The sequence below is a fragment of the Conger conger genome, chromosome 6 (assembly GCF_963514075.1).
Source record: "Conger conger chromosome 6, fConCon1.1, whole genome shotgun sequence".
NCBI classification, from domain to species: domain Eukaryota; kingdom Metazoa; phylum Chordata; class Actinopteri; order Anguilliformes; family Congridae; genus Conger; species Conger conger.
Genome location: NC_083765.1, coordinates 63938308 through 63953867, shown reverse-complemented (window position 1 = coordinate 63953867; position 15560 = coordinate 63938308). Strand labels below are relative to the sequence as shown.

General features: G+C 39.2%; 1 protein-coding gene across 1 annotated transcript in view; it reads left to right on the top strand.

Annotated features, from left to right (window-relative positions):
- mettl15 (methyltransferase 15, mitochondrial 12S rRNA N4-cytidine) overlaps positions 1 to 15560 on the top strand; it is a 143867-nt gene that overhangs the window by 64187 nt on the left and 64120 nt on the right. The window contains exon 3 of the mRNA XM_061246516.1: positions 12920 to 13056. Coding sequence (XP_061102500.1) covers positions 12920 to 13056 — 137 coding nt within the window. The remainder of the gene's footprint in view (positions 1 to 12919; positions 13057 to 15560) is intronic.

The window sequence follows — 15560 nt, the reverse complement described above, 5'->3', positions numbered from 1 at the left end:
TGTTTTATGTTGATATTACATGTAGTATTCTGTACAGTGAAAAGTATGAGGCTCTGTAGATTTTTTCAAATGTAAATTTGGTCTTAGATGTTTATTTTTTGTTTTCTGCATTAGTGTGTCATTACAAAATGGGCCAGATTGAGATATCCAAACATTTATTTTCCAAATAAATTGAATTTCTCTTGGTTAAAGTAATTTTTCACTTTTCAGATAAAAACAATTGATTGAGTCTGTCTGGAATTACCGGGAGAGCCAGAAGCAAACCAGACTGTCGAGAACTGTGGCGGGTTCTCCAGTATGCTTGGAACAACCTACCAGTCGAATTTCTTATAAAACTACAGGGCAGTTTACCAAAGAGAACTGATGCAGATTTATAAAGGCCCACACGCATCATCTTTTCCTTCTGTTCTTGCTTTATCTCAAACGCCCACAAAACATTCGCAAAGAGCAGTGTGACATAGGTCAGTCCCTAACCCTGCCCCCAGGGCGCCCCAGAGCCCAATGGTCAGCTCTCTGGTCTAACATTTAGCAACGTCATCCAATTATTACCCAAAAACCTGTACGTCATGTTATGTGGGAAGTCATGTTACAAACAGCTTGCATTACTTGAATCAGTACGGAACACAAATCAAAAGCTCCAAGATGACATGAAAAGCTCAAAAACACTCTGTGTGTGAGTGTGTGTGTGTGTGTGTGTGTGAGAGAGTGTGTGTGTGTGTGGGGGGGTGTGTGTGTGTGTGTGTGCGTGTGCATGTGAGTGTGCGTGTGCATGCGCGCGCGTGTGTGTGTGTGAGAGAGTGTGTGTGTGTGTGTGAGAGTGTGTGTGTGTGTGTGTGCCTTTAAAGGCAAAGGATGGTCATAACATGGGCATGAGATTTTTGCACAATACTGTATATTGCATTCAGTTTTCCAAATATAAATATTATTGCAAAATATTGCAGTAATTGTTGCAATTGATTTTTTCATGCAATTTTAGGTTTCATGAATGCAGCGACAACATATTCTTTCTTATTAATACAAGTCTCAAATCATGTGACCTTGAATCATCAACCATTCTTGAGGACAACCTGTCTGTACAACTGCATGTGTTTTTCCTCAATAAATATTGTATTTCAATTTCAAGCCAGCTATACTGATTATAAATACAGTGATAATCCAGATAATTATTATAGTTAATTTCTGCAGAGTTCATGGTTGCTCAAATTGAGCTGATCGGGCGATAAACAAGTCATACTTATGTTTGCCAAAGATTATTAGCCATCGTGAAGAAGAAACAGAGAAGAGCAAAGGGAATATCTCATATAAGTAGGCAATCTATGACACCAGACAAAAATGAATATATAAGAATTCTTTAGGATGACTTTATCATACTGGTAAAGTCTTTATTAAGGGTTGTTTCTTGAACAGCATGCAACACTATTGTTAAATGTAATACTTCTATTTGTTCTTCTACAGTCAAACAATATGCAATCAGGTCATGTGTGTTACATCTAAGTGTGTGATTTATATGCTTCCTTGTGTTGCCTTGAGTTTTACAATGGTAAGACATCATGTCATCTTAAAACATACATTTCAGAGCTTAAATCAGCCATCAGGTTGTAACTTCTCCCATAGCAAAGCACTTTAGGGAAAAGGGACATTCCTTAAATGTTTTAAGGTGTATTGCTATTGGATGTGGAGGTGGTACAAAGTCTTATTGGAGCTATAGATTAAATTCACTGGCCTTAATGAGGAACTCGGTTTTACCCCTTTTCTATATTTGCCTATAATAGCCTGGCCTTATCTCCTTGGGAAAGCAAGGTGGAAGGGGTCTGTACACTTGATGATTGATACCATCCGGCCCTAGTTCCAACTATTAAGGTGCCTGAACTGCCCTGTTTGTAATTTGGAGATAACCAATTTAGTGATGAATAGTAATGAGACAGACAAACGCCGGTTAGTACCGGTGAAGGGTATAAAATAGGTTGGTTTGCAGTAACTAGTGTTTAATTTACTCATGAAAATAAAATATGTTCATGAAAATATAACATTTGAAGTAAGCTTTTTGCTGCATTTTTGGTGTGTGAAATCTTGAATTTGCACTATTTTAATTGAGACACACCCCGAATGTGACTGACTGAGTGTGGAAAACTTTTGCTGACATAATACTGCTCAGTAGGAAAAGTTGTGGTCATTTGAAAACGCTAAATCATGCTGCTTGGCCATTTTTTCCATTTGTGATGACTTACTACATCAGCAGCACTTGGTGTCTGACTTACAAACTGGTTAAGAACAGCCACAAGGAATAAGAAGTAAAACAGATAATCTATTCAAAACGTATACAATGCCAAAGTTGGGTCCAGCCAGAAAATGACCAAAAAGTGTTGCATATTCAACCAGGTAGTTGGCAAGGTGAAAAGTTTCAGATCAAAATGAAACACTGTGTACTTCAAAACTTGTAATAGCCCGATGTACAAAAACATTGAGTTGTTACTGCTAGGTATTGGTATGTTTTAGTAATTTCAAAGATAACCTCAATTGAAATAAAATATAATTTGGTGGCTTCCTACATCAATGCCACTTACTGTATGGTATCCAAAATCTTGGTTAAGAACAGCCACAAGTCAAATAGATCTTTTATAAAAAACATTATATTGAGTATTGGGTTCGATACAATTAAAAGGCAGAAGGCAAAAAAAAGGCAGCTTACTGTAATGAGAGTTGTTCATTCCTTATTGGTCACTGATTCTTATTTTAGTCACATTAAAAAAATAGCAAATTACGTTTGTGACCCAGACAATTAGATAGCACAGTCTTGAAATGACCTTTAATCATTTATATTTTAAATTGTGAGGTTGTGTGAGTAAACACCTCCCATTCAGAGAACTAATGATATGGAACTCTGAGAAACTACATGGTGATTCAAATAAGAGTGTTAGGCCCACGCTTAGTGTAACAGCATTTATCAGACTGTTCAAAGCTGGACGTGTCTCCCTGTCATCGCTTCCTCCGAGAGATCCGTTTCTTATGCTTTCTTGTCTAGAAACCAGGCTGTGGAACTTAAAAAAGATTAAAAGTCTTGGCTAACTAACATAGGCACAGTGATATTCTGGACAGATTGAGCATTAAACCCAACATTACAATTAGCAACACGCCAGAGCGCATGGCCATGTTTGGGACCTAGGCAAGACATTTAGTTATTCACTAGGTTACTCCCGTCATGCAGAATCTGTCTAATTGACAATGTTCTGTGATGTAGAGCTTGACTTGCCTATAAAACATGTAGGCTATTTATCAAGTGGTTGTCAACAATGACAGTAACCCAGAGTGTGAATATTTGTGTGGTAATCTCTTGAGAGACAACAGATGCGATTGGTGTAGGCTATTTAAAGAACATTATTGTGGTATAATTTACAGTGGCTAATTGGCAACTTACAATTCATTTAGACTAGTAAGACAGCCAACTGTGAGCATATAGGCTATTAAAAGCTATCCTTATCTCAAGCTATTCAATTACACCGACATTGGATGACAGATTTGTGAATCATTGAGCCCGAGGAAATGCTTAAAAAGTGGTGGATTTTGATGCTGTGAATCAAAATGTAAGGAAAAAATGCTGTGTGTTTGTTTGGTTCAGTGTTCTGAATCATTCTGGAAGCAGCCTGTTTTTATTCTGCATGCATGGTGTGGTAGCAGACCTGCTGTATGTGTGTGGACCATGTTTATTTAGTATTGTGAAGGAGCATTATGTGGGCCTATTGCACTTGTGCAAACTATAGTATGCATATGCGTTTTTCATCATTATGATTGTGTGTATGAAGTGAAAATGCAGGCAAATAGAAAACTAGTTTCAAGCCCTTCCCTGCTAGTTCAACAAATACAATTAAAGCAACTAATATTGAAATAGTGACGTGAGGATGTTGCATTTCCGCCTGCAGCAGCCTGCTCAAAGAGTCTCACAGCCCCTCAGGGTCATTGTAGTTATTTCTGTAGGTTCCCTGAAAAGTGCCGCCAAGCTGCAGGGAGCACAGACATTCACATCACAGGGCTTATTGAGAGTACACGGTCTTACGTGTGTGAGATACTGATTAGATCTGTGAGATACTGATTCCACCTTCCTGACCAGCAGACGTCCAAACCGACAGCGATGCTTGTTGTTTTGGTAGAGACCGGGAAAGTAGGACTGTTTTTATTTGTGTTGCAGTTTAGAACTGAACTGTACCACAGGCGAGTCAGGCAAGTTCATTAGCCCTATGAGTCATCCTCTCTCCCCCGCCCGCCCTGCTGCTGTGCTTTAATGAGAGGAGGAGATGTGTGTCTTTGCTTATTGATCCCCGTTCTTTCTCTTACACGTACCCCACCCCCAACTTTTCTATCGATTGTTGTGTTGAATCTTTTTTGTGCTGAGTGGTAAATAATCTGTACTTTTCCACTTTGCTTTCCTCTCCGTGATCGTGCACACCAAGGGTGCCACCTTAGTACACGATTTCTTTTTTATTTTTGAATTCAGCTCTTATTGTGATTAACAATAATGTTCACTTATTTGCATTTTTGATTGAAGTGAATGTCAACTAGGGCAGTTCAGGGTGCTTTCACTATTTATTTTCACTGACGCCTTTTGTCCACAAGATAGAATGGCTGCCTACCAAATTATTGTGATATCAACATGAAAGTGGGAAGTCAGGAAAATCCTTAGTGGAAGGCAGGGGCCAAGAGATGGATAGTCCATCCCAAATAATCTAAGAAGCTGTCCATCTACTGAATTGAAAAATCCTAAAAGTACTGACCATTGTGTAAAATTACCTAAATGTTTGTCCAAATGTGTACATCATTGCTACTTTTAAGTGTATGCCGTTGGATATAACAGATATCCTTTATTTAGTAGTACTGTATATAGTAACTTAACTCAGGTGTCATTATATATATATATTACTCATTATACCGTTTTGTTTATTCTTTACATTTTTATTCATTTTAAATACCAACTGCAAAATGTTTGGTGAGGGATCTTGGTTCCCACCTTAATTAAAAAGTCTGTGGAGAAAGTTGGACATAAACTTTTGTTTAACAGTAACAAATCAAAAGTAAAGTGACTCACACACTCAGAACATTTCCCATGAGGTGAGAACACAGAAATGAAAAGTTCACAAGCTCTGAAGCAGGATCAAATTAAAACAGTGTCTCATGACAATTTTTGCTGTGGCCATCACTGATACATCGTATGGTGATAATGACACATATCCATTGAAATCTGTTAATTACCCTGATTTATGCCATGTGGCCCTGTGATGGAATAGAGCTGTAGTTTCTGCGAGGAATCAGGCTCTAAGATTGAGCATCTTTTAACACTCAGTAAATACATTTGTAGCATCATCTCCTGTTAATGAGGCAGAATACAAAGCTACAGGGATTGTCTGTATTCGCAAGCCTTATTGGTGATGCTAGCATTAAATCAAATGTTTTGAACACGTTTTCTGTACCCTGTACTACTGTATATGTCATGTTAATTTTCATCAATTCATCCAATGAGCTAAATGTCTGATAGACGGGTATGTTATATTCAGCATTGTTGTGATTTACCTGGTCTTTTTAAATTCATAAAGTGATGTCAGTTCAGCCAAAGCAACATTCTGAGTGCTAGCAGTGCTTACGCACTGGTGTCGATCATGCTGCTGTTCTACAGTCCACACAAAAATGGGCAGATGGACTAATTGTAAATATTTATATGGAATTCTTTTGAGGATTTTCCTTGATTGTTCAGTGGCATTTGTTACTCAGTGCACACACTGTGTGAGGCGTGGGAGCTGGGCGCTCAGGGAACGGAGACTGGGGTGTAGCTCGGACAATAGACTGGAGATGAGTGCAGATCTTTCAAGGGGAGTGGGGATGACTCACACATTGACGTTTGGGTGAGAATAGAGGACAGCCTTGGTGGTGTGTGGGTGTGTGTGTGTGCGCGCATGTGTGTGGTGTGGGGGGAACAGCTCATAACAGTTTAAAAGGGTACTGGTACTGAATGAGAAACAGAAAGCGCTGAAAGGTGGCAGATTGAGGGCTTTCAAATTACAGTTCTGAGCTGACGACCGGGTTTCCATCGGACTGTCCATTTCTACTCTGCTGCTTTGAGATCCAGATACTTTGTTGGAAGTCGTCTTGTGTGGGGACATCCACATACAGACCTAGACATCCACATACAGACCTGGACATCCACATACAGACCTGGACATCCACATACAGACGTGGACATCCTGCAGGTGTCCCTCCACCCTCCTGCAGCAAGGGAGGGCAGGAACGTGGGGCTTGGTCAGGGTCGGCATCCAGGCACATACAGGACTGGCATGCTAGGGCATCATATGTACTCATCCAAGATAAAAAATGACATACTGTATAGTGCAGTCCATAAGTATTTGGACAGTTGGATAGTTTTGGCTCTGTACTCCACCACATAAAATTTGAGATTAAATTAATATAATTTCAGGGTATTTACATCAGTGCTGTAGCCAAGACCAGATTTCTTGAGATGCAGATCTAGACCAAGAACCAAAAGATCAAGATCCAGATCCAGAACGAGACCAACAATTATAGTCACTACAATAAGGCAAAAGGGTGAAAATCTTTAAACATTTTATATTAACCTTTATTGTGGGTAACAAGATCAGTTGTAAATCAACTCACATGTAATCGAAATATGAGACGCCAATTTCGTTTCAGTAAACCCTAGTTGCATTTAAAGCCATTTCTCTGCCTCTACTCTAAGTCCATTTTAAAAACAGAAAAGTATAATCTTAAGCTATTACCAAATTAATGAATGTAGTGGCATGGCTGTAATAAGCATTAAAACAGTAAAAACCTGACCACAGAGAGAGAGAAGCATCTAGCGGATGCTTCTCAGAATGCCACGTTGTTGTAGTTTAGCTGGCTAGCTATTAGCCACATTGCAATTCCACGGCTAATGATCCAATTGTTCGTACAGCACTCTTGCTTGGAAAAATGTAATTACTCGGAACAGGTACTTGTTTCGTCCAAATATTCGGATCGCCCCTACATCCGACTGTCTGTATCTGTATCCGCGCTCATGAGTGGGTGTGGTTTAAACCGGAATCTTGTCTGGTAGCTGTTTAAATAAAACGTCCCAACATTTTGTTTGATAACTTCTGAACCGTTTTACATGGCGATTTGCAGTAAAGTACATTGTAAATTGATGGTTTACACTGAGACATGTGGCGTGTACGGTGTTTTGGAAATACTTATTTAATTAAATGTTGTGTCCCTTGAAAATATATATTAGTTAATGTGTACAGTATATTTGTTTTAATGTGCAAATACAACTAAATATTGGTTCATGTTGTTCAAAAAATTGTTAGCTACGATGGCTCTATTCATTCGTGTTGTAGTTAAGATTAATGTTATTAAAATATTTTGCTAATTTCATAAAAACTAATGGTTAATGATTGGTTTGACAATGAACAACTCTTTTAATTAAAATAGAAAATGTTACATTCACGTAGTTGTACTATCTTCGATGCATGACTGATGCAAACCGAATATGCAGCAGTCTAGCTGCAACTGGTAATAAACTTTTTCAAAAACGTATACAACCTAAAATGTAGCAGTTTGTGGTCAATGCAAAGACTGACTACGGTCTAACTTTAGAAACCAAACAAAACGTCACTGCTTCATAAGGCACTGCTTTGATCCAGCAGTTACACAGAATGTTCTAAATGCTCACATGTTCTTATTCAAGAGAATCAACATGTCTACAGGCTATTCATTTATAGATTCTGATGGCTGTGAGAATCATGGGATCCCAAGTCAGTGTCCTCGGTTCCATCTAATTCTACTTCTAAAAAAACTTGGAGAAACATCCATAGAATGTCCATTATTTAGAATTAGAATTTAGAATTTCTCTTGAGGAATTATCATTGTTGTGCTTTTCGCTGTTGCTACAAAAGTATTTGTACATAGAAATACTTTCATCTAGGTTTTGTACAGGTGCTCTGGAACACCATGAGCTCATGTACGAGCTGCTCAGACCAGTAACTGTAATGCAGGTGCTCGGTATAGGTGTTCTCCCCATGTGTGTGCCGTCAACTACAGTAACGCTTCTGTCCAGCAAAGAACCGACTACGTGCAAAAAACTGAAAATCTTTTCAGTGAGAAGCTTCCTCTTTCACTGTGTTTGGGCTTCTGTAACTTTGTAATATGAATATGAAAACAAACCCCAAAGGAGTACCTTTCAGAAGAGACCAGGGTTATGCCTGTAGTCAAAAAGGTTCAACAATAGTAACCGTTTTATTTTGGGTGTGTCATTTTCGTGTGAAAAAAAGTGGCGATACTTAAGGGGTTAAAGTTACAGTAATCACATGCATGAGACGTGCGTGAACTGAAGAGGAGACTAATGTTAGGAGTAAACTAATGTTAGGCTCAGTGATTCATCTCTGTGCACCCACAACCAGGATTCCCACACGTCCTGAACAACTTGGAAACCCTTCATGTAAAAAGAGTTATTTTTAAAGCAAAATTTTGGTTGTGATATTGCACTGTTGCATAAAAGATGATATTGTTTGTGACACAAGTTGTTGGTTGTGGTCTGTAACAATGGCACTGTAAGTGGCTATCCCAGTGCACATTGATGGACACACATGCAAGGGCTGTGCTAGTAGTAGTAATGCTTAAACTGCATTTAGCCATTTTGCAGTTGGAATCAAGTGGAGCCTCCATACACTTGTAAATCGCTTTGGATTAAAAGTGTCTGCCAAATGACTAAAATGTAAATGTAAATGTAAATGCATGTCACCTCTGAAATGTCCCTGCCCTGCCCAACATGAGTAAACCCTCAACATGATTTTACAGGAGAGCACAAAAGTCGCTATATAAAATTAGATAGTGTTGAATTCCTCAAGTGATAATATATCATTCCCTTATTGTTGAAACTTAAATTGATTAAAAAATACAAAAAAAATAAAAAAACGTAAATTTTGAGGCAAGTTGGTCCTCCAAGAACTGACGGGGGGGATCTCCCCCTCAAATTGTCAATTTAGCATTGAAAACAATCACTATGAAATACAATTTCCTTACAATTACATTCATTATTCTGTACATTATTATTAATTATACATTAATTTACCACAAAAACCATACCAACTGCCCTAATTTAAATTAAGTACCCCTTAAAAGGAAATCAAGATCACTCAATGGTCCATTCATTTATGCATGTAAAACAAATTAAAAACACATTCATAGTTTTCATAATTAACCCTTAAGTATTGCCCTTTTTCTTCACACAAGCTTGAAAATGACATACCCAAATAAAATGGCTACTAGCTATTCTTGAACCCTTTTGACAACAGGCATTATCCTGGTGTCTTCTGAAAGGTAACCCTTTGGGGTTTCTTGTCTAAGAGACAATTAAATTACTCTAAGTATTACTAAATCTAAATCTAACTAAGTTACAGACGCTCAAAAAAGGTCTGTGTTTGACTGGATACAGATTATTGTAGCTGTGGCTGGTGCACTTAGACACACAATGGAGCCTTTCAAATTTGAGGACAATACGCTACTATACCCTCCTCAGGCCAACCTTTTGAGCTGTGAATGTATGTAAATCTGGCACGAGGTGTTTTGAACACAGTTATAGCCTACTAATCTACTGATTGTTCAATAATTTGTACCAGTCTCATGAATCCAGCGTAATCTGAATTAGACAGATGCCCTGATATCTGTTGATGCTTGAACATCGGTGCCGGATTAGTTTATCTTTTTTGTCCTTTGTGCAGATGCCAAATCTGGCAGCCCTTTCCCATTTTTGAGCAGAATTGTCTAGAAACAATGTGCCTCATTCAAGAACAACTTGTACAAACAGATTTGTTCTCAAATTGCTTGTACCAGTGATTGAAGAGTACTGGGAGCATTCACCAATTTTCACTAATTTAGAATTTTTGGTAGGAACAAGATTTAGGAGTGGTCCTGGCCTGGCCTATGAAAGCACTATAAGCAACACATTCCATTCATTTTCTATGAAGAGCCTTGCAGTGCATGTCAGCTTTTCCGGCACACGGAATTTGAATCAAACATTCAAACTAGACATTGCAGATCAAATATGAATTCAGCAACTGCATTGCTTTTTTCTCACCTCAAATGTTTTCAGAAGCATATTTTAACAGACTGTTTATAAGCTATAAGAGAAAGTTTATCAACTGTCCACCAGATTCTAATATTTTGCCAAAAACCAGTCCGTTGGTAAACTGTCTGACTGAACCACCTACAGTACCCAATATACTGTATTATAACGGACATCTTAGTTTAGGGCAGTTGTCTGAAGTTAGGTGCATTTGTTGAATTTGACATGGCACACTCGTACGAGGCCTTCGTATGAAGAAAGTGTGCAGAGATGACATTAACTCTACCTGTATCCTTATCAGTTCAACTAACAAATGATCACTTTCAGTATTTGGATAGAAAACCAGATGTGGGGATGGTTTTAGTATTAGTATTTCCTTTTTCTTTACAATGTAGCCTACTCTTTTCTGATTGGTACGTGAGCTTGCTTTAGCTGCACCAGAAAACTGCGGTTGTTGTAGGAGAAGCATTGTGAAATTGCAATCAGCTTCAATTTCATCCCCTGCATCCATTGCTAACAGTCAATATTGGACACCTGCTGTCTCTTACAGTTTGTCTGTCTTAGTCTCTCACAAATTATGTTCATGCTGAATGTGAATGTTTCAAGACAAGAGTACAGATAACTAAAAGTGGCTAGCAACTCACTATTGAGTTTAGCCAAGCTGTAGTTGCTAAATGCTGCTAGTTTTTTTAAATTGCAATAAAACTGGTATTGGTAGAGCTGAGCTTGTAGATTCGCGCAGTGTCTCTCTGCCTCTGATTCTGTCTGGTTTTACGCGTCTCTGCAGGAGATCTCCCCTTAGTGCCCCACTACAGCAGAGCCTCAAAGATGCAAAGCATTTGGGAATGGGGGTGTTCGGAAGTCTGAACTGTTTTTAACTTTCAAGGTGAATTCAAAGCTGCAAGTGGGAATTCATGAGAGCATTATTTTTTTCTACATTGGCTTCCCGAAAGAGGCAGCATAAGACACAGCACAAAAACAACTCATCTTCTGTTCACAACTGAAAACACAAAATGCTTTCCTTCTTTGTCAAATATGAAAACCTTCCAAACAGGCTTAATAGTTAATGTTGAGTAATGTGCCCCTTATGTGTCGATTACTTATAGCACTTTTTTTTGGCTATTAGCCAAGGATGCATGGAGTCAACTACACTGTAATATATGATAGCCCCATTAGTTTATGTGAACTTATTTATTTTATTATCTCTATAAAAATAATATAATAAAAATAAAAATATCTATAAAAATATCTAATAAAAATACAGGTTTTGTATGTTCAACTCAAGTTTCTAAATTTTCTAAAGGTAAACTGAAAGTTATCCATTGTCTAAATGAGAGAACGTGACCTAGGGTTGGCCTGTAAGATTCACAGGTCCGTCGGCAGTGCATTGTGAGAAAATATAAAGGATATCAGATCAAAGTTTCACGTATACAGCCAAGCTAGCTAACGTTAGCTAGCTAGCTCAAATTGGTAAACAAACTAGCAGCTGGACTTACACAGCTACACTGTTAATGAATTTGATTAAAATTACCTGAAAATTACAAGAAGCTCCCAGCATGCTTAGCCTATGGAACACTCTACCGGGGAACGTGTGAGACTATTAGTAATTACACAAATAGATAGTTAACCAAAAAAATGTTAGTTAGTGTAACTGCAGCCTGTACAAACGTAACTGAGCTACAGAAATTGTGTATTGTATAATAATAAATAAATAATAATAAAGCTTGACTGAATTTTAACTTCGCTCTGTGTCAGCTCTTCATCATGGAACTTCACCATATTACAGTAATACATCTTTTTGAAACTAGTTTCTAAGTGGAAACTACTTAAAAACATTTGTCCATTTAACTTGAAATAGCAATTGGTATGAATATAGTTGAAGTTATCTTAACTTGAAATTATGAATTGAAATAGTGTGGTATGTTTGTTTGACAAGATGAAGCAAGTTTTCTTGAATCGATAATGTAACATAGTTAGTATCAAGTTTAAACATCAAATTATCTTTAGTTAAAAAAACTTGTATAACTTTTTAAAACAAAGCTTATCTTCCAGTTGAGTTTACTCACATTTTAAGGCAACTGGTGAACTTTTGTTTCTAAGTTTAACCAACTTGAAATGTATTACAGTGTATGAGTTCTAAGCAAGCTAGAGATGGTCCTTACCATTCCATAAAAGCATGAAACACATTGCAGGACATTGAAAGGTGAGTGGTCTGGTTGTAAAGGCAAACACTGTTTCACCATTGGAAGGTGTGGCTTATTTCCATGCAATGCTCACATTTTTGTTTGAACGTACTCCTCTGTTTTACCATTGGATTTCTATTATTTACCCACAAATTAAAAAAAGCTCTTCCAGAGCTCAGATACACCCCATGTTTGCTTCAGCCAACTTACCTCATGACGTGATGTTTCAGTATCTGAATGGCACTGAGCTTTGAACTCAGTGAAGATGAGGTGGATCAGCTGCAATGGCCATGAGGTGCGTCAGCAGCAATTTCTCCAGAATAATGCCTGCAATACTCCACTGCATCTGGTCAGAAAGACCCACCTCTGTCTTAGTTTCTGGAGGGTGCTTTCCATATACCATGGATGTTCTTGATATTAGGATAAAGTGTTAGCAGATTTAATTATAGCAATTTGTCTTGCAACATATTTGATTTAAAGTAAAAAGCATGGGAGCCATGCACGTCTACATCCAGGACCAGATTAAGACTACATTTTAGAAACCCTGGACGATACAGCTAAAAGGTTCCCATATTTTACTGTTTTAATCTAATTCATATTTGAATGTGAATAGCTGATAAATATTTCCACTTTCCAGGTTTTCCTGGACATGACCTTTGGAGCAGGGGGTCACACCAAGGCAGTTATGAATGCTACACCAGACGTGACTGTGTATGCTTTGGACCGTGATCCAGTGGCTTTTCAAATTATCCAGCAGCTCTCTGAACAGCACCCGTGAGTATGACCATTTATTTATTCTAGTGTCTAGTGTCATTTTACATGAGCAGTTAGCAGCCATTTCCTGTGATGGGAGGACATTTCTAACTCAAATTATTTTCTTTATATACACTCAACGAGCACTTTATTAGGACCATACTTATTTCACTTTTATTGCACCTGCTTATTCATGCGATTATCTAATCAGCCAATCATGTAGCAGCAGTGCAGTGCATACAGTCATGTAGATACGGGTCAGGAGCTTCAGTTAATGTCCACATCAACTATCAGAATGAGGAAAAAAGTAATCTAAGTGACTTTGACTGTGGAATGACTGTTGGTGGCCGACAGGGTGGTTTGAGAAACTGCTGATCTCCTGGGATTTTCACACACACACGAGTCTCTAAATCCAGTGAGAAGCAGTTCTGCAGACAGAAACACCTTGTTAATGAGACATGAGAATGGCCAGGAGAACGGCCAGACTAGTCAAAGCTGACAGGAAGGTGACAGTCACACAAATAACCACACATTACAACAGTGGTATGCAAGAGAGCATCTCTGAACACACAACGCATCATAACTCTAAGTGGATAGGCTACAGCAGTAGTAGTAAAAAGAATAAATCTAATAAATACCTAATAAAGTGAGTGTACACTAATCTATGTGCACCCTATATATCAATTCTTGTTTTCGAGTCACACACCGAGGTTTGTCAGGAAATTATAGTATATCAGTATTCCCTTCCAAATTCAGGTGTTCTGCTCAGAAGTTACTAATTGCATGCAGCTGCAAATGCACCAGTGGCTCTTTGTTTTTGTTATTCTATTGTACTGTTTTACTGCTTCTTAACAAAACAGCAAGCAAGATGGTTCGATGAAAGAATATCAATCTTACTTTATCCTAAACAATGACATGTACCCTGCATCCCCTCTTTCTGAAAAAAGTTTGTCACATAAAAACTGCCAAAGCCCCTTATCTTGCCATCCATCCACATGTAGTCTTAGTCATAGAGGAAGGAACTCCGGACTCCCACGCCTGGCTGGGAGGCTGAATCTCATTTCTCAGGGCAGCCCACGACTTTACCAAGAGGGAACACTGCCTCTTTGAGTTACTTGCTCGGTACGGGAGGGATTCATGAGTGCCCTGAAGAGTTACAGAGGAGGGGAAGGTGCCTGCAGCCCATATCGTTTAATAAGGGAGTGTGTGTGTGTGCATGAGGGAGGATGAAAATGAGATGTTCCTAATTCTGCAGCGTGGGTAGGAATCCTTTGACGTCGATTCTGGGGAAACCTCTCTCCTGGGAATTGCTGCTACAGAAACACATGTAGGAGAGAGAAGAAAAAATTCAGAACATACAATTCCGTCAGCAGCAATATACCCCGGCAATAAACCCCGGCAATAAACCCTTTGACGCCCACTCAAAACCAGAAGTGAGAGAAGCTGCAGAAATCTAGCAATTAGCCGGTATGATTGTGAGCGTGAATAAAAGGCCCAGTAGCCTACGTCGTGACGCTATGATTGTGAGTGTGTATGAAAGGCCCGGTAGCCTACGTTGTGACGCTATGATTGTGAGTGTGTATGAAAGGCCCAGTAGCCTACGTTGTGATGCTATGATTGTGAGCTCGTATGAAAGGCCCAGTAGCCTACGTCGTGACGCTATGATTGTGAGCTCGTATGAAAGGCCCAGTAGCCTACGTTGTGACGCTATGATTGTGAGTGTGTATGAAAGGCTCGGTAGCCTACATTGTGACGCTATGATTGTGAGCTCGTATGAAAGGCCCAGTAGCCTACGTTGTGACGCTATGATTGTGAGCTCGTATGAAAGGCCCAGTAGCCTACGTTGTGACGCTATGATTGTGAGTGTGTATGAAAGGCCCAGTAGCCTACGTTGTGACGCTATGATTGTGAGTGTGTATGAAAGGCCCAGTAGCCTACGTTGTGACGCTATGATTGTGAGTGTGTATGAAAGGCCCAGTAGCCTACGTTGTGACGCTATGATTGTGAGCTCGTATGAAAGCCCCAGTAGCCTACGTTGTGACGCTATGATTGTGAGCTCGTATGAAAGGCCCAGTAGCCTACATTGTGACGCTATGATTGTGAGTGTGTATGAAAGCCCCAGTAGCCTACGTTGTGACGCTATGATTGTGTGTTTGTATGAAAGGCCCGGTAGCCTACGTTGTGATGCTATGATTGTGAGTGTGTATGAAAGGCCCAGTAGCCTACATTGTGACGCTATGATTGTGAGTGTGTATGAAAGGCTCGGTAGCCTACGTTGTGACGCTATGATTGTGAGCTCGTATGAAAGCCCCAGTAGCCTACGTCGTGACGCTATGTTTGTGAGTGTGTATGAAAGGCCCAGTAGCCTACGTTGTGACGTTATGATTGTGAGCTCGTATGAAAGGCCCAGTAGCCTACGTTGTGATGCTATGATTGTGAGTGTGTATGAAAGGCCCAGTAGCCTACGTTGTGACGCTATGATTGTGAGCTCGTACGAAAGCCCCTGTAGCCTACGTTGTGACGCT